This window comes from Nicotiana tomentosiformis, chromosome 1 (genome assembly GCF_000390325.3).
Source record: "Nicotiana tomentosiformis chromosome 1, ASM39032v3, whole genome shotgun sequence".
In the NCBI taxonomy this organism is placed as follows: Eukaryota; Viridiplantae; Streptophyta; class Magnoliopsida; order Solanales; family Solanaceae; genus Nicotiana; species Nicotiana tomentosiformis.
In genome coordinates this window covers 87,314,146-87,338,101 of record NC_090812.1, presented here as the reverse complement: position 1 = coordinate 87,338,101, position 23,956 = coordinate 87,314,146, and the positions used below count along the sequence as shown (strand labels likewise).

The following is a 23,956-nucleotide window of genomic DNA, read 5'->3' as shown; positions in this document are numbered from 1 at the left end:
TTGTTTAATTTTAATTGCAGCAAATTGACGCCACACAATCGCAATAGACCTAATTGCATTGTTGTTTTATTTGGTCCGGAACTTTTTGTTTTTAAAGAAATTTTCCTTGTTTTGCATAAATTTTGTTGTTTAATGATATATGAAACTTATTCATTGCTTAGTTTGTTTTAATAGTTCAATCAAAATAAATTCTCCAACATTTATGCATTATGGATGGCATATTAGCTTTTGCATAATTGTTGTTATCTCTCCCCATAGCCTTGGCTTAGTTGTATTCTAATTTCAATACTTGAAATAAAATTGTTCTAACAAAGAGAGTGCAGAAAGCATTTGCTCGACGCCAAATATTTTGTCGCGTTAAACTCTAATATGATGCACGATCTTAATGTAGCGATAAAGATTAAGAAGTTATTAGCGATGAAGAAACAATCTTGAAGTTCATAATCTTAACCTTTGCGATGAAGAAAGCATTTGCTAAGTATTTCCCTTAACCTTTGTTGCTTGGGTTCGAAACCCGGTAGCGACATTCTCTTTTTTGATCAACTCACTAATAAAGGTATTAAAGTATTTGTAATATTGATTCCAACCAGAAATGCTGATAGACCCTCTGGTTGATCAACTCTCTAAGTTCTTTACCTTACATATGCTGCCCAGGTTCGAAACTTGACTGCAACATTTTTTTTGTCGAAATTCAGTAAGTTCTTTTCCTTATTAGTGAGTTTCCATCCGACGAGTTTAGGATGGTGGTTGAATTGTATTTAATATTTTGGTCTCCAAAACTTTGAATCACTAAATACATTTTTTTGTTATTCGTGTTGACTTTTTCAATTCTCTATGACCAAATTAATTTCGATTTTCAAGAGTTTTTTTTAAAGCTTCCTAGTCTTGTTCTGGGTTCTATTATATCCAAAAGGATAAAAAAGAAGAGGGGGACTTGGCCTAAATCACTATTAAAAAATTGTGTAGTTTTAGTTTAGTCGTTTTTTATACTAAATATATAAAATGATTTCCAGTTTAAATATTCCTTTTTTCAATTGAGTAGTCTTCTTAAAATAAATAAGTATAACAATAATCCAAGGAAAATCACAGACAATATTATAAGAAAAAATCATATTAATCGAGAAACATGTTCTTACAATACTACTTTGATGCATTTGAATGAAAAGGGTAGAGCACAGTCACTACATGTCATTAAAAGCACATCTAAAGAGGTAAGCATTAGATGTTCCTTGCACTTCAACAGCGAAGATCACAATCCTTGATGTAGCCTCAATAAGTTTAAAGAGAAGAATACTTCCTTAATTCAGATTATTGTCGACAACAAATTGTTTCTACCCCTTAACGAGTCTTCTTCGAACACCACCTGTTAGAGTCACAGTCCACTCCTTCCCATTACATAGAAGTATTGTTTTAACCGAACTAGGAGGAAGATAGTCACAAATGCTCTTTGGAAGAAACTGCACAATCATAATGGAAAGATAGGGTACAAAATCATATCATTTAAACTAAAAAATAAAATAAATTTTTTTTACCATATCATCGTACTTAACGTACGATCAAGGTACGTCCATCCTAAATCATGGATAGAAATCATCTTCAATCCACCCGTTAGAATTCATATTTAGAGTATCTATTTTGTTTGGAGAGTAGGAAATGTTGTTTAACTTATGTTTAGGAGATATATATAAAGAGTCAAAAACTAGTGGCTAATATGTATGACCTTAATGAATAGAATTATATATTGGCTATTATATTAACGGTCAATATAACTATGAATCACAACGATGTAATTAACATAGGGCATATGACTACAACCTTAGTCAATGGACTTATATGGTTGTTATCACGATCCAAAACCCATAGTAGGTCGCAATGGCTTCTAACGCTGTCATTAGACAAGCCCACAAATAAAACTACTATTTGTTTACTCAATTTTAACATTTAAAACAAAGTTTTCCTTTTAAAAGAAACAATATAAGTAGGATCTCATGCATTCGTATCTACTCATTTCTTAACCAAAATACCAGCATAATAAGTACATCCACTGTAGTGATAAGAGGATAAGTATAGCAGTACAAAAGTGTTAAAACTCCCCAAAACTCGGCGCCACAAGTACATGAGCAATCTAGAGAATATACAAAACTACTATAACTACTGTTTGAAAGTGATAGACAAAAATTATAAACATGGAAGAGGGAGGCTCCGATGATGCAGATCATAGCAAGGCAAGCAACTCACCACTAAATCTCCGTAGATGATCGACTATGCGCTCGCGTGCCACTGGTAGTACATGTCTTAGTACCAGCACATCAGTACAGAAGTGTAGTGTGAGTAGGGAAAATAACACGTACCTAGTAAGTATCTAATCTAACCTCAAAGAAGTAGTGACGAGGAGTCGACTTGACACTTACTAGAGGTCAAATAACAATATAAATACATAAAGTAGACATGATGAGTGTACAACAAATAGCAACGAAGCAGCTAAAGTAACTACAGTAAGTCTACACATGAGTCTATATCAAGTAACTAAACACGTCATAATCAGCCTTGGAGGCGCTAACTCAATAATTAACAAACCAAATCCAGTTCCAATTATTAAGTATGAAGTTGCCGAGGCGAACGACCCGATCCCATAGAAATAGTGATACTCAGGACTACTGAGGCGAATGACCCGATCCCATAAGAGTAGTGAGGTTTACGAGACGAGAAGACACATATTTATAGTTTATCAAGTATTTCCCAATTTTTCTAAAGTAAGAAGCTAAGTCGTTATCTCTCAGTCTCAGTCCTAATCAAGATAATTGATACACATGATAGATATAAACAGTACAAATAAAGGCATGATGTGAATTTAAGTCTACTTGGACATATCATGAATATAGCTATGTACGTACTCTCGTCACCTCGTGCGTACGTAACTCCCATAACAAGTAGCACACAATAATAATACACCTAAGAGGATAAGTTCTCTCTTACAAGGTTAGGCAAGAGACTTACCTCGGTCCCAAGTCCTCAATCCGGCTCTTCAACCTCACTAGAATTCCTCAAACGACGTCGAGGACTCCGAAACTAACCAAAAGTCATATAAACTAATAAATATATGTTCAAAAGTTCATAATTTAGATATTAGAATAATTATCCAACCCAATTTGGAAGGTTCCTAAAATTCACCCCCGGCCCACGTGCCTGGATTCCGAAAATTTTCGAATAAAAATGTCACCCATGACCACAAGAACTCAAATATATAATTTATTCCCAATTACATAATAGATTTTGTGGTCAAATCTTATTTTTACCAAACCCTAGGTTCTAACAAAAATCCCACAATTTTACTTTAATCTTATGTTAAATCTACTCATAATCCATGTATTTAGCTAAAGAATTGATAAGGATCACTTACCTCTTGATGTTGATGAAATCCTCCACAAAAATGCTCTCAAAATCGCCTAAGATCAAGTGGGAAATGAGGAAAAAGAAGCTAAGTCCCGTAATAAAAGCCCTTGCACCAGTCGCAGACATCTGATTCGCAAATGCGACGGTCGCAAATGCGACAAAGGCGTCGCAAAAGCGAAGCCTGACCAACTCTGCCACAGTCACAAATATGACATAAAGGCTCGCAAATGCGATGTTTGGCATCTCGCAAAAGCGAAAGAAGGCTCAAACCAACTAATATCGTGCTTCCTCAATATGGTGGCATAGAGTGGTTTGTAACATTGAGCATTGCTAAACAAAGAAGGCTCAAAGAAGGCTGGAAAAATTTTGTGGTGGATAATGATGTCAAGGGATGTTAGGTCGTTAAATTTTAGTTGGTTGATATTGTACCATTGTTTGTTGTCTTCAAAGTGCAAGTGGAAGGACAAGGAACTTCTGAAGATCCGGTTGAAATTGATTGGTTTTTAGGTTATGTTTATGTTGTTTTATCCCCTTTTTAGCTTTTGTTTTTAAGTTCATCCAGTTATGGTAGATGTCCTTTTATTTTCTATTGTACTATGAATAATATCAAATTTCTATCTTCATCACATCTCGTGTGTTTTTTGTTATAACTGTTATCTTTTTTATATATCATTTCAAAAGACTTTTTTAAAAATATCAATTCTTCTGTATGAATTATATATGAAAAAGTGGTAGACTCATATACACCTCTTAAATCAATTCTTACCAGAAGACTTCGTCCTAGTTCTATAGACTACTAAAACAGTCTTGAATTTGAAATAGGAAGAATAAATAAGAGGTCTAATTGCTTCATTGATAAGTTAAATGATTGATATGTGAATAGTTATATTAGTAAATAGGATTGAAAATATCTACACGGGGATTCAAAAATTATAGTTATCAATACAATTTTGGTAACTTGAACAATTAATATAATTCAACTAACACCATCAATTTCGACAACGAATCAATTCAAATTAGATAGTCACACCAGTAATATGTAGTTCGTTCACTGACTGGATTCTTTAGGCTAACTAAAATGGAGGATTCTTTAGGCTAACTAGAATGTAAATAATTTCAGTGGTTAAATTATTAGGCTAACTATGATCCTTTTTTTTAAAATACTGGAAAAAATACCGCTAATCTTGATAGAGATTAAGCCTCTTTGGATAGAATATTGGTCTTACTATGTTCCAAGAAAATTCATACGAAATAGTTGTATTGAAAACCATATCTCAAACCAGATGTTCACATTGGTTGGATCAAGAATTCATGAATAGAATTTTCGGTAAACAAAATGGATGCAATAAAAATTGTAAAGAATTCTTTTAGGAGTGTATGCTAAAATTATCTTATGTTAGGTGATTAACTTCTAAATATTATTTGGAATATGTTCAATTATCAATTAATCAATGAAAATTATGCTTATTTCGTATTTCTTTACCCACTGCTTCCTTTACTTTTGGTTTTTATTTTTTGCTACATGTTCAAAAATATTTTTGCTTCCTTTATCCACTGGTTTCAAATATTATCGACCCAAAAGCAATACGCATTTTTGATGTATAAATAGAGTTCTTTTACTTTTTCTCCCCCTCTCTCTCCTTCTCGAATCATTTAATAAGAACCTTTCCAATATCCCATAAGACATTTATATCAAACGAAACAAGTATTATATGTGATCTTTCCTTTAAAGATTTTGTTGGTACAAGATGTTATAGTTAACCTTATAATACGGTTTTAACCTTAGATGGATAGTTATTTTCATATTAGTAGATGAGTACTATAATATATAATAAAATAATAGTGTAAATTGAATAAAAAGTTAAGAAATACTGTATTGTACCCTATTTGATACCAATAGTGTAACATTTTAATCTTACAATACGCTTTTTATATTGTAAAGCATAGACTAAAATACAATGCATGTATAACACTGACGAAATACAAATTAATACAAAATGTACGAAATGCAGATTTTTTTTCTTGGAATAATTTACCTGAAATAGGATCGGAATATTAAAGAAGTCATAAACTTCGAACTTCATAAATAATAAATAAAATAAACTTAAAATAATCATGGCCAACTTCATACAAAACTTGATATTCAAAATGCAAAACAAAGTCTACATCTCTTGCACACCAAAACATATAGCAAACACTTTTCTAATATAGGAGAAAATAAGAAATAAAATTAACATAATCAGTTTGCAATATTTTCTGATTTGTTACCACTTCTACATTTTCTTCAATAGTCGAGCTTGAAGATGGATCTTCCTGTGAACAACTTGTTGTTTGAAATTTGTTGAAGGCTTCTAAGGCTTCATCATAACATTGAAAAGCTTGGAAACAACTACCCTCGACTCGAACTATCATATTAACATACTCAGACCAATATTAGTATAATCCCGGCTTCTTACCACAAAATATAATAAGAAACATCGATTTGAATTTTTTTGACCTTCAATTGATTTTTCAAATTCGTTGAACGCAGATATGGCCGCTTCATGAGATTTGAAAGACTGGAAGATGCTACTCTTAACCCCGATAATCATAGGAGAATATTCACTCCATGAGTAGTATATTTCTGGCCTTTTACTAGAAAATACAACATAATTTTTGAAGCACTATTCTTCTTCGACTGCACCATTATAGATTTCTTAATCTATCCACTCACACTTAGAAGAACATAGGAGAATAAGAGATGAAGAAACAATCAAGTATTTGGTTTGTTTAAGTATTAAGGCTTAGAAGAGGGAGGTTGTTTAAATATTAGGGCTTTGAACACCTTATTATACGAAAGATATACGAAATACACAATCAAGTATATGTATACAGATGAAGAAATATGAAATATATACGCGTATAGTACCAAAAAAAAGATGAAAAATACATTCTGATAAATGTTTATGGGAAAGAGGGTATGCATGCTTGATATTTTCCATGTATTGGGAAGTCAAGCATTCAATGGATGAGATAGAAACAAGAAGAGAATTTAGAACTCTTGGCATATGATTAGCACGGAAACCCTAATTTGAGTGTGATTTTAAATTAATAACCCTTTTTGGGCCATTGTGGCAAAAAAAAAAGTGTGGCAGAAATACCTTTTCGTCTTAATTTTACCATATTTTTATTCTTCTCTTATTCCTCTTTGAAATAATCTCTCTATTATAAATAGATCTCTTCCGCCGTTTCTTCTTTCTTCGTCTCATATTACTCTTTGAAATAATAATGTTAATCCCCAGATTTAAGCACTTTTTTCACATGATTGATTTAATTTTTTTCTTTTTTAGTATACCAATATTACACGATCTCTAATTTATAATTTTATTTATATTTCTTTTTCGCGTGAATACATATGATAGTCAACAGAATGCAATACTACCTAGGTTGTTTTTTTCTCATATTTTCGTACATGTAACTTGTAAGCACATATGTTCCTACCAATATTATTGCTTTTGTAATTTATATTGATTAAAATATTTAATATATATTAATTTATGTTTTATACATTAATTAAATAAAAATAAAAATTAATTAAATTCTTTTATAATACAACAACAATAACAATCCAGTATAATCCCACTAGTGGGGTCTGGGGAAGGTAGTTTGTACGCAGACCTTATCCCTACCCTGGGATAGAGAGACTGTTTCCGATAGACCCTCGGCTCCCTCCCTCCAAGAACTCTCCACCTTTGCTCTTGGGGTGACTCGAACTCACAACCTCTTGGCTGGAAGTGGAGGGTGCTCACCACTAGAGCAACCCACTCTTATTATTAAATTCTTTTATAATAAATATTTAAATTTTTTGTTTCTTAAATAATACTGATTATGAATTAAACATTCACTGTCTTTGTTCGTAATTTGATGCCTAAAATTATTTTTTGAAAAGAATAGTCAAACAAAATTTACTTATCAAGTATCGCAATAAGTAAACGAATTGACCAAACACAAATTATTATTTTTTTTCAAAATAAATAGTTTTTGACAATTTGACCAAACATGCGTAATGCTCTGTTTTATTTGTGCATCTTGAGTTGTAACTTATTAATTAACGAACAAATGCATATAGACAAATATATATATATATATATATATATATATATATATATATATATATATATATATATATATATATATACATATCATTAATTGACCGAAGAAATCGTCCATTTCCATGGCAATATTTTGTACTAACGGTAAAACTACATTCAATGTTAAACTTAATTAACCTAAGGAATTTATTACTGTACTTCATTGTCGAATATCGTTTGTTTATTCCACTTGCTAAATGCATTTGATCAATCGATAGTGATGAAAGTCTGAGTCCTATATGAAAGAAAGAATAGTCCAGCCTCGATTGAAAAAAAAAGATCTTTCTTCGAAAAGCTATAATAATAATAAGTCTAACATCCTTTAAAGGACTTTCTTTTGAGAATGAAAGGGTCAAAATACTTGGTCCAATGTGCCGTTCCAAAGGAGAAAGCAATTATTGTACTCTATTATATAATCGAGCATCACTTTGCTTTGCAGCTCAAAAACGTTGAATACATGTTATGTTATATTAATATTTTATTAATTGTGCCCTCCACCAAGCCAACCAACCAACCAAACCCATTCTCCTTTATGGTAAACATAAACAATATTATAAGGAAGCATTGAATTGTTATATACACGTATGAAGACTTTTATATTATCAGATAGTTTAACTTTTCGTAAGAGATTAATTATTATTTTTATTAAATTGCTACTTACTATTACTAGTAGTAAATTGATAGCTGACATGACCGAGTATATAATACTCCCTACACTATCAACACATAGAACATAAATTCAATTAGAAATAACTTAATTAGTGGAGCCCGGGTAAAATTCATAAATAACCATTTATAGTCCTTGTAATTAAAAAATAGTTTTATTTTGAAGTTTAAAATTCTATAAAACTCCACGATATTTTTTGAAAATTAAAACTCCAGATTAATGACCACTCTTATTTTTTAAAGAGCCAAAAAGTGATCAGTGAGCCCTATTTCTAGTCTAGCTCTTAGAATAACCAAAACTTTAGGAACGAAAAATGTCAAAAACGTGTAAAAGGAAAGCTCATGGAAATTAGATAAAACCAAAAGACAACTATATAATGGGCAATAAGGCTCACTCCCCTCCTCTCAACCCTCAAGGCTCAACCTACAAACCAAAATCCTCTTCCAATATATGGGCATCGACGCAAAATTTCTTCCTTTCATTTCATTTATAATTTCCTCTCCAAGAAAATTTATACAGTAGTAGTAAATAGAAGAAAATTGAGAGAAATGGGGAAGTACGTAGAGCTATTGGATGCAGGAATTAGAATGGCCGCTAGATTTAACTCTCACTGCCCTCAAACTTCACGGATGTATTATCATCCTCCTAGTAATCATGAGGATCAACAACAATACTCCGATGACCACCGTCTTCACCACCACAGTTACGGTGTTTCTCGTGGCGGTGCAACTGGGGATCAGTCGTTGGCTGTAATGGGGTTATTTTTTCCCAAGGTTGAAGCTAGGATTGACTCTACTGATTTCATTCTTTATACTCTAGGCTAGTCATAATTCGTCTAACTAAAGATGGAAAGAGATATACACTTTGTTGTTTGTTCATTGTTCTACAATTTTTGATGAGTCATTGTTCAATGCGGAGCTATTGCAGCACAATTTTCATTAATTAGTGGAAAGGAAAATTTTCATGTTTTGGGTTCTAAAGGAATGATTCGACTGATATTTTAATTTTTGCATTAATTCATTTAACGCAGGGGCGGCCGAAAGAGTTGTGTGGCCTAAAGCCAAACTTTACGAGCGGTCTTAATTTTATTTTTTAATCAATAACTCCTAGTAAGTCTTTCTTAATTGACAATATAGCTAATACATCTAACCTTTTTTGAGACATTGTTGATCTTAGGTAAGATTTTATCAATTTTAATTTTGAAATTTTCTTTCCGCTAAGCGATGGTAACAATAGTTATTAACATTATTCCATAAGTAATATAGGCATTGGAAAAAGAATCAAATCTTTTTATTTGATCGGGTGTATCAATTAAACTGTTATCTTCTAATTGTGCTATTTTTTTTAATATTTTTAATTTCGAACTTTGACTTTTATGTAGACAACTCCGAAATGACGTTTTGATGATTCTAATTGCTTCGTATGGTGATTTTGGATTTAGGCGTGCGTCCGGATTTGAATTTGGAGGGCCGTAGGATAATTTGAAGTATTTTGGCGAAAATTGAAAAGTTAAAGTTTTGGAAGGTTAAAAGGTTTGACAGAGAGTTAACTTTGTTGATGTGGGGCTCGGATTGTAATTTTAAGAGTTGGATTAGCTCTGTTATGTCATTTGAGACTTGCATGCAAAATTTGATGTCATTCCGGGTTGATTTGAAATGTTTCAGCGCGAGTTGTAGAAGTTGAAAGTTCATAAGTTCATTAAGGTTGATTTGAGGTGCGATTCGTAGTTTTGATATTGTTAGATATGATTTGAGGCCTCGAGCAAGTCCGTGTTATGTTTTTGGACTTATTGGTATGTTCGAACGGGGTCCCGAGGGTCTCGGGTGAGTTTCGAATAGATTTGGGTTGTGTTGCGCTCGTTTTTTATGTTTCGACTTCGTTTCTTCAAGCATAAATGGTACCCCCAATAAGAAAATTAGCTCCAATTTTTGTTTTGATTGAAGCATTAGATCCGTATCGTAATTATAGAGCCATAACAAAAAGAATCGTCGAATTTGGATATCGTATGAGGAAGTTATGCTCATTTTAGTGTCGGGGAAGAGAGCTGGTGGTGGTGCTTCGCAAATGCGAAGTTGGGTCCGCATCTGCAACCCCGCAGGTGCGAAAAATAGTCCGCAAAAGCGGAAATGACAGCTGGAAATGCGCCGATGCTGATTTTTTTGTCACTAAAGCACAAATCCCTGTGTATAAAAAATCAAACCCGTTATTTTGGTATTTTGAGCATATCTTGAGTTCTAGAGCTCTGATTGAGATGATTTTCACAGTGTTCTTCTCATCTTTTCATGGGGGTCAGTATCTAACTATAATTTTTATATTTTAATATAATTACAGAAGTTCATCTTTAAATTAATCCATGTTATGACGGGAGAATTAAGGGTTTTTATCAAAAACTTTTCTAAGTAGAATAATTGGGGTTTGAACATCGATTCGGAGTCGGAATCGGATGGAATTAGTATGGTTGGACTCGTAATTGAATGGGTGTTCGAATTTTATAAATTTTATCGGGTTCCGAGGTGCGGGCCCAGGGTTAAAATTTGGGTTGACTTTTTAGTTTTTGTTAAAGATTGAGGCTTTATTATCCGGAATTATTTCCTATGAGTTTTATTTATGATTTGAAGTTAATTTGGCTAGATTTGAGTCGTCCAGAGGTTGTTTCACTCAAGAAAGTCATTTTAGAGTAACATTATAGCTTCTTTGAGGTAAGTGTCTTGCCTAACTTTGTGTGGAGGAAAGTACCCCATAGGATTTGAGTCATTTGTGCTAATTGTCTCATGTGAAGGCCGTGTACGTGAGGTGACGAGTACGTACTAAGGCTTATTTGTAAAAATTTGACCGTTTAGGACTTTTAGGTTCTTATGTTCATTAGATGTGAAGTTGTTTTAGCATGCTAAATCCCTTATTTATTAAATTTACCCTTACGTGTCTTATTTGAAATCAATTGATTCATGTTTTACCCTTGTTGACAATTAAACACTTATGTGCCTTAATTGAAGATATTGCCTCTTTTATTGCCATGCTATCTTTTCCGTAATTGCTTATCCTTAATTGAAGTTATTATTATTCTTTCCGTAATTACTTATCCTTAATTGAAATTATTATTATCTTTTCTGTAATTGCTTATCCTTAATTAAATTTATTAGTATCTTTTCCGTAATTGCTCAACCTTAATTGAAGTTTTATTATCCCTTTCATTGTTGACTTATCCTTATTTAGAATTATTTGATTCGTGTTATCTCTCTTACCGTCGAGTTGTACTTATGTGAAAATCATTGTTGCACGCTATCTCCCCTCTTGTTGAAACCATTATTCTCTGTTGTCTCTTTCATTCTGAGCTCGTTCGTCAGTTTCTTTGTGTTCTGAAGTTCTTGAGTTGATTTACCTGCTGTATTCTCGTGTTATTGTTGTTGTTGCTGTTGTACCCAGTATTGTTGAGCCGGGGGCTATGCGTGGTTGTGGTATTGAAACTGTTTTGAGGAAATGTTGTGGCATATGGGCACGTATTGTGAAAGTCATTTTATTGTGTTGTTATATTTTGGCACACGTGGTATTGTTGAGAGGATTGTCAGGGTGTTCGCACGTGAATTGTCCGTGCTATTGTTATGTAACGACCCAACCAGTCGTTTCGGGAGTTATAGCCCCGCTTTTCCTATTTTTGTTTCCTTTATGCTCTTAAGCTATATTATGATATACCAGGTTAGTTGGTTCGGGCTCGGAGTGGATTGAGACACTTAGTCTCTTATTTAGAACCTTAAGTTGGAAAAGTCAACCGGATGTTGACCTATGTGTAAATGATCTCGGATTTGAATTCTAATACTTCCCTTAGCTCCGTTAGGTAATTTTGGACTTAGGAGTGCATCCAGAATGTGATTTGGAGGTCCGTGGTAGAATTAGGCTTGAATTAGCGAAATTAGAAATTTGGCGATTTCGGTCTGCAGTGAAAAATTTGATATCGGGGTCAGAATGGAATTTTGAAAGTTAGAGTAGGTTTGTAGTGTCATTTGTGATGTGTGTGCAAAATTTGAGGTCATTCGGACGTGGTTTGGTTGGTTTCGACATCGGTTACCGAATTTGGAAATTTAGAAGTTCTTAGGCTTGAATCCGAGGGTAATTTGATGATTTGATGTTGTTTTGAGTGATTCGAAGGTTCGACTAAGTTTGTATGTTGATATATGACTTGTTGGTATTTTTTGTTGAGGTCCCGAGAGCCTCGGGGTAATTCCGGGTGGTTAACGGATTTGTCGGAGTTAAAAAATGCAGCTGAAGCTGCTGCTACTGCTATTTTCGCACCTACGGAAGAAAGAGTCGCAGGTGCGAGGCCGCTGGTGCGCGTGGAGAGTTCGCAGGTGCGTGCAATGCTAGGCTAGGCAGGTTGCGCAGGTGCGAGTTGGAGGTCGCATCTACGAGCCCGCAGGTGCGATAACCTGGGTAGAAACCATAAATAGAACACTTCGCGAATTTGGTTCATTTCCACCATTTTCAAGTCGGTTTGTGGAGCTTTTGGAGTGATTTTTGAAGGGTGATTCAAGGGCTATCAGTGAGGTAAGGTTCTTGAGCCCTAATACTTGTATATATGGTGATTTTCTGTTGTTTAGTCATTGTAATTAGTAAAAATGAGAGGTTAGGGCTTGGGATTTTTAGAGAAGTAATTTAAGGATGTGAAGGACCGAACAATGTCGGATTTTGATGAATTTGGTATGGTTAGACTCGTGAGTTAATGGGCTTTATATTTTTGTAAATTTTGTCGGATTTCGAGACGTGGACCCGGGGGTCGAGTTTGAGCCAATTTCGGATTTTGGTCTAATTTTGTAGCTTTTCCATTGGAATTCATTCCATTAGCGTATATTGATGGTATTGTACTAATTGTGAATAGATTTGGAGCATTTGGAGGACGAGTCCAGAGGAAAGAGCATAGCGGGGTAGAGATTTGATCGGTTTGAGATAAGTAACGATTATAAATCTTGTCCTGAGGGTACGAAACCCCGAATTTTGTATCATTCTACTATTTTTAGTGACGCACATGCTAGGTAACGAGCGTGTAGGCGTGCACTATTGGGGATTGTGACTTGGTCCGTCCCGTAGCAACTGTAAAGTTGCATACTTTGTTGAAACTATATAATACTTATATATTTTAGAAAGAGTTTCTGTAAATTGGGCTGAATGCCATGTTTGGGCCTTGTGCCAGTGTTGTTTGGACCCTTAGGGGCCTTTTCTTACTATCCTCTCACTGTTTTCGATTGAAAATCTATACTCAGTCATGTTTATATTTATTTATCGCATAACTCAGTTTTATGACTCTATTTTGATGCATATAAATATTTTGGGCCGAATGCCCTGTTTTACTGAAATGCCCGTGTGGCTTGAGAGGTTTATGACTGAGTGAGGCCGAGGGCCTAATTTGTGAGGATATTTATGGGATGGGGCTGCACGCCACAGCATGTTGCATATTTATGGGATCGGGCTGCACGCTGCAGCATGTTGCATATTTATGGGATCGGGCTGCACGCCGCAACATATTTGATATAGGCCGAGGGCCTGAGTGATTTATGCCATGATTTGGCTTGATATAGCACTTGGGCTGAAGGAGCCCCTCCGGAGTCTGTACACACCCCCAGTGAGCACAGGTACCTACTGAGTGCGAGTGCCGAGTGCTGAGTGACTGGGAGGCATGGGTGATTGTGAGGTATGCCCGAGTGGCAAGAGTGATTGTGAGGTATGCCCGAGTGGCAAGAGTGATTGTGAGGTATGCCCGAGTGGCACGAGTGACTGTGAGGTTTTCCCGAGGGTCTGTTTATGATTTCATCATTTTGCTCACCTTTGCATTTTTCCTTTGTTTGAAAGCTGTTGAAAAATATCTTTAAATGATTTTTACTGGAACTGAGTTTAAACGAGATATTTTGATTCAAATCCTGATTTTAAAAGCATGTGGTATTTTACTGAGATTTCCTGATATGTACGTTATATGCTTTATTGCTCGTCACTACTACTCAATCTTTATTTATTTTTGTTACTTACTGAGTTGGCGTACTCACGTTACTCCCTGCACCTTGTGTGCAGATCCAGGTGTAGCTGGACACGGTAGCGGTTGTTGATTATTTTGGTTGCAAATTTTCTCGGGGATAGTAAGGTAGCTGTTTGGCGACCGTAGCCCCCTTCTCTTCTCCCTCTTATCTTCCTCTAGTTGTATTTGGCTATTTTCCAGGTTGAGTTAGCCTTGATATAGATATACAGATTGTAGTAGATGCTCATGACTAGTGACACCTCGATGTCGGGCTTTTCCTTCCACACTTTTGTTTTGGTTTAACTCCTTTGCGAAGGTTTTTATGTTAAATAACATTAGAATTATCTTTGAAATAAAAATATCGATTTGTTTTGGAAATGAGTCGGCTTGCCTAGTTCCACGATAGGCGCCATCACGACAAGGGTTTGTTTGGGTCGTGATAGATTGGTATCAGAGCCTAGGTTACATAGGTCTCACGAGTCATGAGCGGGTTTAGTAGAGTCTTGCGGATCGGTACGGAGACGTCTGTACTTATCTTCGAGAGGCTGCAGAACCCTTAGGAAAATTTCACTTTCTTGTACTCTATCGTGCGAAATTGATTCAGCTTGAAACATAACTCTTTCAATTGTGCACACATGAGCGCTCGGTATCAGTTGTGCATCGCCGGCTTGCGATTCTATGAACGAGGTTCGAAATATGTATTATGTGCTTTGGTGATGGGCTAGTCCGGAGGACTTGAGGCTAGGTTTAAACCGTAGCTTTGGCTCAATAGCTTCAGTTGTAACCTGTACATTTGGAGTCATATGTCCGGTAATGCCCCTACAAGTGGAATTCGTGGCTCGATGAGCGATGGAATGGCTTTGTGATGAGTATGATGTAACTGTGGGATGTGTTAAGATGATTTGAATGTGACGAGAAGTATTTCCTTGAAATGAAAAGGAAGGCCATTGGGCGCTTGATTTTCGTTTTGATGTGATGTACGGTCTCGAGTGTGAATGTTTTGAAGGATCTTTCACGTTGTTAAATTTTGGGGCAAATTAAATTTCCATGTCTTGTCAATGAGTTTGGACTCAAGAAGAGTAAGTGATTGTGTAGTAATTGTGGTTGCGAATGGGTATTTTTGATGTTGATGGCTCGAGAAAGATGATCTTCGAAGAGACTTAGAGTCGGTAACATTTTATTGGTTCAGGTGTGACAGAGATACATTTCGATTTGATGCAGCAGTTGGGTAGCAAAGTATGAGGGAAGACATGACGGGAAGTGTTTCGAGGTGGTTGAAGTACTAGCAGGTCAAGTAGGAGAAGTAGAGGTTGAGAAGTTTCTTAAAGGAGATGATTTAACCGAAGTAATAGTGGCAGATTAGCATATGAATTCACTAGTAGGGTAGTCGTGCGCCTTGAAAAAATGTAGAATGGTTTGGAATCGTGTTAGTATGTGAATCGGCCTGCATACTCTATTTGGAGTAATGGTTAGTGTACAAAGGAAAATTGAATATGGCAGAAAGGAGTGTGTTTGAAATGAATAGAGGCGTGGAGATTTGATTATCGTGTCAGGCGCAATATGACTTGAGTTCGGAAGGTATTGTTGACGTACAGTTGATGTCAATAGGGAAAGTGCAGACTTATACAAATGGTGGGCGAGCATGAACTCAGGAGAATTTACGGATTTAGTGGTCGTTGCACTTAGTGCAGTGTTATTGGAAGATGTCGGTAAGGAATTCCACATGTGAGTTATCTCCTGTGTGCAGCTAGCGGTGGCATGATGTTGATGAAGCTTTTGCGAGGAATATTACTTGCTACCCGGTAGGAGGTCGCGTGTATGATTTTAGTTGGAGATTCAGAATGTTGATGAAAGGCTTAATAAAAGACTTCGAGAAGTCTGGCAGGTTAACGGTGCGAGACCTTGGTAATTGAGAAGGAAAAATCCTTACGGGTTCTAATTTTATATAATTGCAGCTTAAGGCTAAGTGGGGGAGTCTGCTATCGACGAGTTGATTGCACAGTTATGGGTCGTATTAGTTTCGGTTCGGGGTATACCGATGAATCAGTTATGACTTGCATAGGTCAAGATCGAGGATGACTTGGGTAAAGGAATTTCTAGACACAAGTTGTATTACACTCTATGGTTATAGGAGGACCATAAAATAATTTAGTGGTTATTCATAGAGAATGTAGTGTACATGGAGCGGGAATTTGCTCGGTTGCGTAAGAGTGTGGGTTATTCTTTATTCCTTTGGGTGTTGGTGTGCTAATGGGGCACAGGTCGTTTCGGTTCGTTTGGTCGGTTAATTCGAGAATTGAGTAGAGTGGATGACTCTCGAGAATGGTTCCAATGGATTCAAGATTTATAAATATGGCTAGAAAACTGAGAGTTGTATTGAACGGTGTTGAGACTCGTGGCATCTTATATCATTGTGAATTATGCATTTCAGTATTAAGAAGGTGAAGGAAATAGTTTTAGGTTCACATAAAGTCTCTTCGGAGTAAGCATTTTTGGTTGTGGAACCTTTGGGATACATAAAAAGGAATTCGGCGGCTTATAAGCCTTAGGGCGGCGTGATTCTACGCTAGAGTTCGTGGGGTAAATTTTAGTTAAGGATAGTAGTGTTCTAACAAGGAAAAAGTAGCAATTTGAAGGCAATTTAGAAAGAACTTGGAGAAATGAGACAACTTGGTAGTAGGTTGGGTTAGTACAGTAATGGGTATGATCGGTTCTTTGGATACTTATGATGTGGCTAGTATCTACAAGTGTTTCGTGGCAATGCTCTCGAATTTGGCAACCTGTGTGGCTTGGTGGAGTTAGAGGAGTTCAGTTCAGATAGCTTGGTTATGTGCAAATGGATTTCAAAGTGTTCATGATGGGTTCTACCATGGTTTGAACCGGATATTTTCTACCGATGTACGGAACATGTTGTGTGTTATGATTTCCTCCTAGAAAGAAGCAAGAAAGAGGTTTCTGACTAATAAGGTATGTAATTTGCTAGTGACTCAGAGTTGATAATGGAATTCTTATGCTTTTCACATGATGGCATATTAGATATGGTGTGTTGTGCGGGAATAAGATTTACATGTACAAGGTCACAGTTCAATTTTGAAGGGAAGGACATAAATTCTTAGGCAGCATGGACGGTTTCAGATGACTAGGTAAATGATATTACTATTTGGTATGGCTTGATGAGAGTGTACATTTCAGAAGGGGCAATGTGTTTTGATTTATGGGTACTTCGCTGGTATTGCGGCACTCTCCTGGTTGATTGACTGTTGATATTCAAATTTTTGCTAGGTGGAACGGAAGAATTTTTAAAGTATTTCTCGTGGGATGATTGTGTATGAGAGAGGTGTTAGGCATTCGGGCGGTGGATGTGGAATCAAATATGGTGATTCATGTGTTCTATGAAATTGGAGATTGGGAGTTCTCAGGAGCAGATTGTTTCATGGTTGTGGACTGTGAAGTTGTGGTCGGAGCTAGCCATATGATAGAAGGTGTTATGATTCCGTCATTGTGGACTTTCGGAGGTTATTTATCTATGGGTGGCTGACCATAGTTGATTTGGGGCCCATTGGTAGGCCTAATTAGGATGTGTATTCTACACCGAGCCGGATTGATTGGCTCCATACAACTATTGTTGAAGGATGTGCCATTCGGTTGATGTGAAGATTATTCGTGTTCTGAAATGATCTGTGAGTTACTCTTCTATGCTACGAGGAGTTATGATTCGTTGGTTACATGCACCTATGGTGCGGTTCTATTGTGGCCTTATAGCGGAATTTGAGCGAGAATAGTATTTGATATTGCTTGGTTGATGGCGTATTGATCATGTTCTTTCGGGTTTTGTGTAGCATGGTGTCGTTTGCTTCTCCATGGTTATGGTAATGCACTTTGGGTACTTGATGTCGAATTGCGCAAGGTTATTGATTTTAGCAGGGTGGCTTGAGGTGTTTCATTTGGACCAGTATTTGGATAGGGTCGCATATTGCAGCAGAGTTCTGTGGAAATATGATCCCTCGTGTAAGATTCGTGTGTTATGGTTCTGCAGTGTATGATGGGTTCTTAACATTGCGTTGGGGTGGTACTCGTCGAGCTTGCGGAACGGTTCTCCTGTTTGGGTCATTGTTACGATTGGGTATATTTGGAATGTTGCTATCTGGTGCACGGATTGCACGGGTTGTGGGTATAGATTGTATTGATGTGTCATGTCACTAGAGTGGTCGTGTTGGATGAGACGAGGTCATTGGGCCTAGAATGGATGCTATCAGATTTGATTGTGGTATAATTGGGAGGATAATATCGGAATTCGGCTTTGAAATTGGCTATAGTTCTTGTAGAAGGAACGTGAGCTCCATGACCTGTTGGTCTAATGAATGGTTATGAATTCGGTATGTGTTCTTTCATCATCGGCAGTGTACGAAAGTTTTAGAACGAGGTTTTGTCTGATATGAGGTTTATTATCAGCACTGGGTTGATTTGAGTCGATACTGTGATTTGAAATCATTGCTTTGAGCATTCGAGCTATGCGGTATTTGAATTTGAGTATTTGAGTTATGGTTACAGCTTTTGGTACAACTTGTTCATACTTATACGGTATGTAGATGTGAACTTCTAATCTTATAAGCAATCTCGGATGTCGGAAATTTGATTCGAAGGCTTGTGGGCTAGGTTGAATTGAGGAATTTCAGTTATGCTGTGTTATCGGACATGTATGGGATAGGGCGACGTGGGATCACCCCCGGGTATGTGCATGGGAAGGTTACACATCCATTTCTTGGCTTTTGGAACAACTCTCGGCACGTTCGAGGACGAACGTATGCTTAAGTGGGGGAGGATGTAACGACCCGGCCAGTCGTTTCGGGAGTTATAGCCCCGTTTCTCCCATTTTTGTTTCTTTTATACTCTTAAGCTATATTATGATATACCAGGTTAGTTGGTTCGGGTCCGAAGTGATTTCGGAGTGGAATGAGACACTTAGTCTCTTATTTAGAACCTTAAGTTGGAAAAGTCAACCGGATATTGACCTATATGTAAACAATCTCGGATTTGAATTCTGATGGTTTCGTTTGCTCCTTTAGGTGATTTTGGACTTAGGAGTGCGTCCGGAATGTGATTTGGAGGTCCGTGGTAGAATTAAGCTTGAATTGGCGAAATTGGAAATTTGGCGATTTCGGTCGGCAATGAAATATTTGATATCGGGGTCGGAATAGAATTCCAGAAGTTAGAGTAGGTTCATAATGTCATTTGTGATGTGTGTGCACAATTTGAGGTCATTCGGACGTGGTTTGGTTGGTTTCGGCATCGGTTACCGAATTTGGAAATTTAGAAGTTCTTAGGCTTGAATCCGAGGGTAATTTGATGATTTGATGTTGTTTTGAGTGATTCGAAGGTTCGACTAAGTTTGTATGTTGATATATGACTTGTTGGTATTTTTGGTTGAGGTCCCGAGGGCCTCGGGGTGATTCCAGGTGGTTAATGGATTTGTTGGAGTTGGAAAATGCAGCTGAAGCTGCTGCTACTGCTATTTTTGCACCTGCGGAAGAAAGAGTCGCAGGTGCGAGGTCGCTGGTGTGCGTGGGGAGTTTTCAGGTTCGGGCAATGCTGGGCTAGGCAGGTTGCGCAGGTGCGAGTTGGAGGTCGCATCTGCGAGGCCCCAGGTGTGAAAACCTGGGCAGAAACCATAAATAGAACACTTCGCGAATTTGGTTCATTTTCACTATTTTCAAGTCGGTTTGTGGAGCTTTTGGTGTGATTTTTGAAGAGTGATTCAAGGGCTATCAGTGAGGTAAGTTTCTTGAGCCCTAATACTTGTATATATGGTGATTTTCCGTTGTTTAATCATTGTAATTAGTGAAAATGAGGGGTTAGGGCTTAGAATTTTTGGAGAAGTAATTTAAGGATTTGAAGGACCAAACAATGTTGGATTTTGATGAATTTGGTATGGTTAGACTCGTGAGTAAATGGGCTTTCTAATTTTGTAAATTTTGTCGGATTTAGAGACATGGACCCGGGGGTCGGATTTTGGTCTAATTTTGTAGCTTTTCCATTGGAATTCATTCCATTAGCGTATATTGATGGTATTGTACTAATTGTGAATAGATTTGGAGCATTTGGAGGCCGAGTCCATAGGAAAGAGCATAGCGGGGTAGAGATTTGATTGGTTTGAGGTAAGTAACGATTGTAAATCTAGTCCTGAGAGTATGAAACCTCGAATTTTGTATCATTCTACTATTTTTAGTGACGCACATGCTAGGTGACGGGCGTGTGGGCGTACACTGTTGGGGATTATGACTTGGTCTGTCCCGTAGCAACTGTAAAGTTGCATACTTTGTTGAAACTATATGATACTTATATGTTTTAAAAAGAGTTTCTGTAAATTAGGTTAAATGTCATGTTTGGGCCTTGTGCCAGTGTTGTTTGGACCCTTAGGGGCCTTTTCTTACTATCCTCTCACTATTTTCGATTGAAAATCTATACTCAGTCATATTTATACTTGTTTACCGCATAACTCAGTTTTATGACTCTATTTTGATGCATATAAATGTTTTGGGCCGAATGCCCTGTTTTACTGAAATGCCCGAGTGGCTTGAGAGGTTTATGACTGAGTGAGACTGAGGGCCTGATTTGTGAGGATATTTATGGGATCAAGCTGTACGCCGCAGTATGTTGCATATTTATGGGATCGGGCTGCACGCCGCATCATGTTGCATATTTATGGGATCAGACTGCACGCCGCATCATGTTGCATATTTATGGGATCGGGCTGCACGCCGCAGCATGTTTGATATAGGCCGAGGGCCTGAGTGATTTATGCCATGATTTGGCTTGATATAGTGCTTGGGCTGAAGGAGCCCCTCCGGAGTCTGTACACACCCCCAGTGAGCGCATGTACCTACTGAGTGCGAGTGCCGAGTGCTGAGTGACTGGGAGGCATGAGTGATTGTGAGGTATGCCCGAGTGGCAAGAGTGATTGTGAGGTATCCCCGAGTAGCAAGAGTGATTGTGAGGTATGCCCGAGTAGCACGAGTGACTGTGAGGTTTGCCCGAGGAGCTGTATATGAGTGATGTTTTTCCCGATGGCCTGTTTATGATTTCATCATTTTGCTCACCTTTGCATTTTTCTTCTGTTTGAAAACTGTTGAAAAATATCTTTAAATGATTTTTACTGGAACTGGGTTTAAACAAGATATTTTGATTCAAATCCTGATTTTAAAAGCATGTGGTATTTTACTGAGATTTCCTGATATGAACGTTATATGCTTTATTGCTCGTCACTACTGCTTAGCCTTTATTTATTGTTGTTACTTACTGAGTTGGCGTACTCACGTTACTCCCTACACCTTGTATGCAGATCCAGGTGTAGCTAGACACGGTAGCGGCTATTGATTATTTTGGTTACAGATTTTCTCGGAGATAATAAGGTAGCTATTTTGCGACCGCATCCCCTTCTCTTCTTCCTCTTATCTTCCTCTAGTTGTGTTTGGCTATTTTCCAGGCTGAGTTAGCCTTGATATTGTTAGACAGATTGTAGTAGATGCTCATGACTAGTGACACCCCAATGTCGAGCTTTTCCTTCCGCACTTTTATTTTGATTTGAACTCCTTTGCGAAGGTTTTTATGTTAAATAACATTAGAATTATCTTTGAAATAAAAATATTGATTTGTTTTGGAAATGAGTCGGCTTGCCTAGTTCCACGATAGGCGCCATCACGACAGGGGTTTGTTTAGGTCGTGACATGTTACTATTGATATTTGCACATGCGGCGTGATAAGGGGGCTATATATGTGGGTTTGCACATGTGAGGAGATAAGGTGGGAATATAATTATGCGCGTGCGGCGAGACAAGGCGGGCATTTACTTTATTATTGTGCACATGGCGAGATAAGTTGGGCTATGTCAGGGAATGATTTGTGATGGCCTAGGGGCATTGTTATTGTTTTTATTTATGTAGTGGTGTGCCTACCCTGTGTGAGTTATACCGTGTACATTTCGTGGTGATCGTTTCTTATGTGTCATTCATTGTCTCTACTCTTACTTGTTAACTTAAATTGTGGTAGAACACTTGCACAAATATACACGTAAATAAATCACCCATATCGGTTTAAGAAGATGAATCCTGATGTTATTGACCATTTACATGTACTCCCGTATTCTTGCCTTCTGTGTGAGAGTTATCCTGTTGGCACGTGAGTCGTCCTTACGGTTATGAATTTATAATGTGGGCACAAGAGGACAAGTGATTAGGGTCCAAAAATTGGGACCCGTGATTTGTGATTATGAGGTTTGGTACCTCGTAGAAATTTCTGAATAGATCTGGTGTAAAAGCGATTGTTCTTGTTTAGTTGTTACTTGTTTTCCTTTATTTGGTTTCATCGGACTTAGACTGTGTCCAACTTACTCTACAACATTACTATATGTTTGCTTCTTGTTGCTAATTGTTGTTTCTAGTGTTTCATTGCGAGTATTGTTTTGTCTTCCTTACCATGCTTAGCTTTGTATTAACATTATTTCCCTGTTAGTTCACCTTCATACTTGTTCAAGTTGTTTAGTCTAGTAGGTGTCTTGACTGTCCCTCGTCACTACTCCACCGAGGTTAGTCTTGATACTTACTGGGTACCGCTGTGGTGTACTCATGCTATATTTTTTACATATTTTTATACAGATCCAGGTATTTCAAAGTTAGTTGATCAATAGCCAAATGTTCGGGTTTTGTTGTGGAGACTCAAGATAAACCTGTCGTCGCGTTCATAGGCCTCGGAGTCACCTTCTGATATTGTATCTGTACTGTTTATTTCTATTCCGAAACAGTTGTATTTAAAAAAATTTCTAGCAAACTCAGTAGAGCTTATGACTTGTATTACCGGTTTTAGGATTGTTGACTTGTATGGAAATTTCCATATCGAAATTCATAGTTGTTGGTTAAATTTTGCTATTAATTCAGTAAGTGGTAGGCTTACATAGTCTTAGAGACTAGGTGCCGTCACGACATCCTACGGAGGAAATTGGGGACGTGACATCTTCATTTAGCGTAACTGTGTTATTATTCTAGTTTTTGAAACTACACCTCCTAATATTAGAAATAATACGTCATTAACGAATTTGGCATATAATGAATGATGTCATTAAAGTAGAATTTCGTTGTTAGATGAGGTTATAAACTTATTATGTTTTCTAATTTTAAGTTGTATTGAAATTTATTTTTATTATGTTGGAATTTGACATTTGTATTTTTTTTTTTTGGATTTTGAAATTGTGCTATATTTATGGTTCCAATTTACTTATTTTAGAAGTATCGACTTGTTATTTCACATTGCATATTGTCCATTTTTTAGTTAGAATTGATAAATTAGTTTTGTCAAACATTTGCATAATGTTATGACATTATATTTATAAATATTAATTTATTTTATCAAACATACATTTCATGTTATTCTTACAAAATATATGTTTTTAGTTTTTATAATTAATTAAACTAAATATTATTAATTTGAAATATATCTGATTGCATTTGGTAGTTTTACTTAGACAAGAGTGGGTTGCTCTAGTGGTGAGCACTCTCCACTTCCAACCAAGAGGTTGTGAGTTCGAGTCATCCCAAGAGCAAGGTGGGGAGTTCTTGGAAGGAGGGAGCCGCGGGTCTATCGGAAACAACCTCTCTATCCCAGGGTAGGGGTAAGGTATGCGTACACACTACCCTCCCCAGATCCCACTAGTGAGATTATACTGGGTTGTTGTTGTTGTTGAAATATATATATATATATATATATATATATATATAT

General features: G+C 36.8%; 1 protein-coding gene and 1 long non-coding RNA gene across 2 annotated transcripts in view; one reads left to right on the top strand and one right to left on the bottom strand.

Moving 5' to 3' along the window:
• Positions 1–1,154: 1,154 nt before the first annotated feature.
• On the bottom strand, positions 1,155–3,754 carry LOC104114989 (uncharacterized). The gene is made up of 3 exons (XR_690516.3): positions 3,401–3,754; positions 2,998–3,069; positions 1,155–1,457 (listed from the first exon to the last, which is right to left on the bottom strand). It is a non-coding gene; the product is annotated as an uncharacterized lncRNA (long non-coding RNA).
• A 4,984-nt stretch (positions 3,755–8,738) lies between these two features.
• The window catches only part of LOC138907115 (transposon Tf2-7 polyprotein), a 72,902-nt gene continuing 57,684 nt past the window's right edge, over positions 8,739–23,956 (top strand). The window contains 1 exon segment of the mRNA XM_070197300.1: positions 8,739–8,939. Within this exon segment, the coding sequence (XP_070053401.1) occupies positions 8,739–8,939 (201 nt within the window).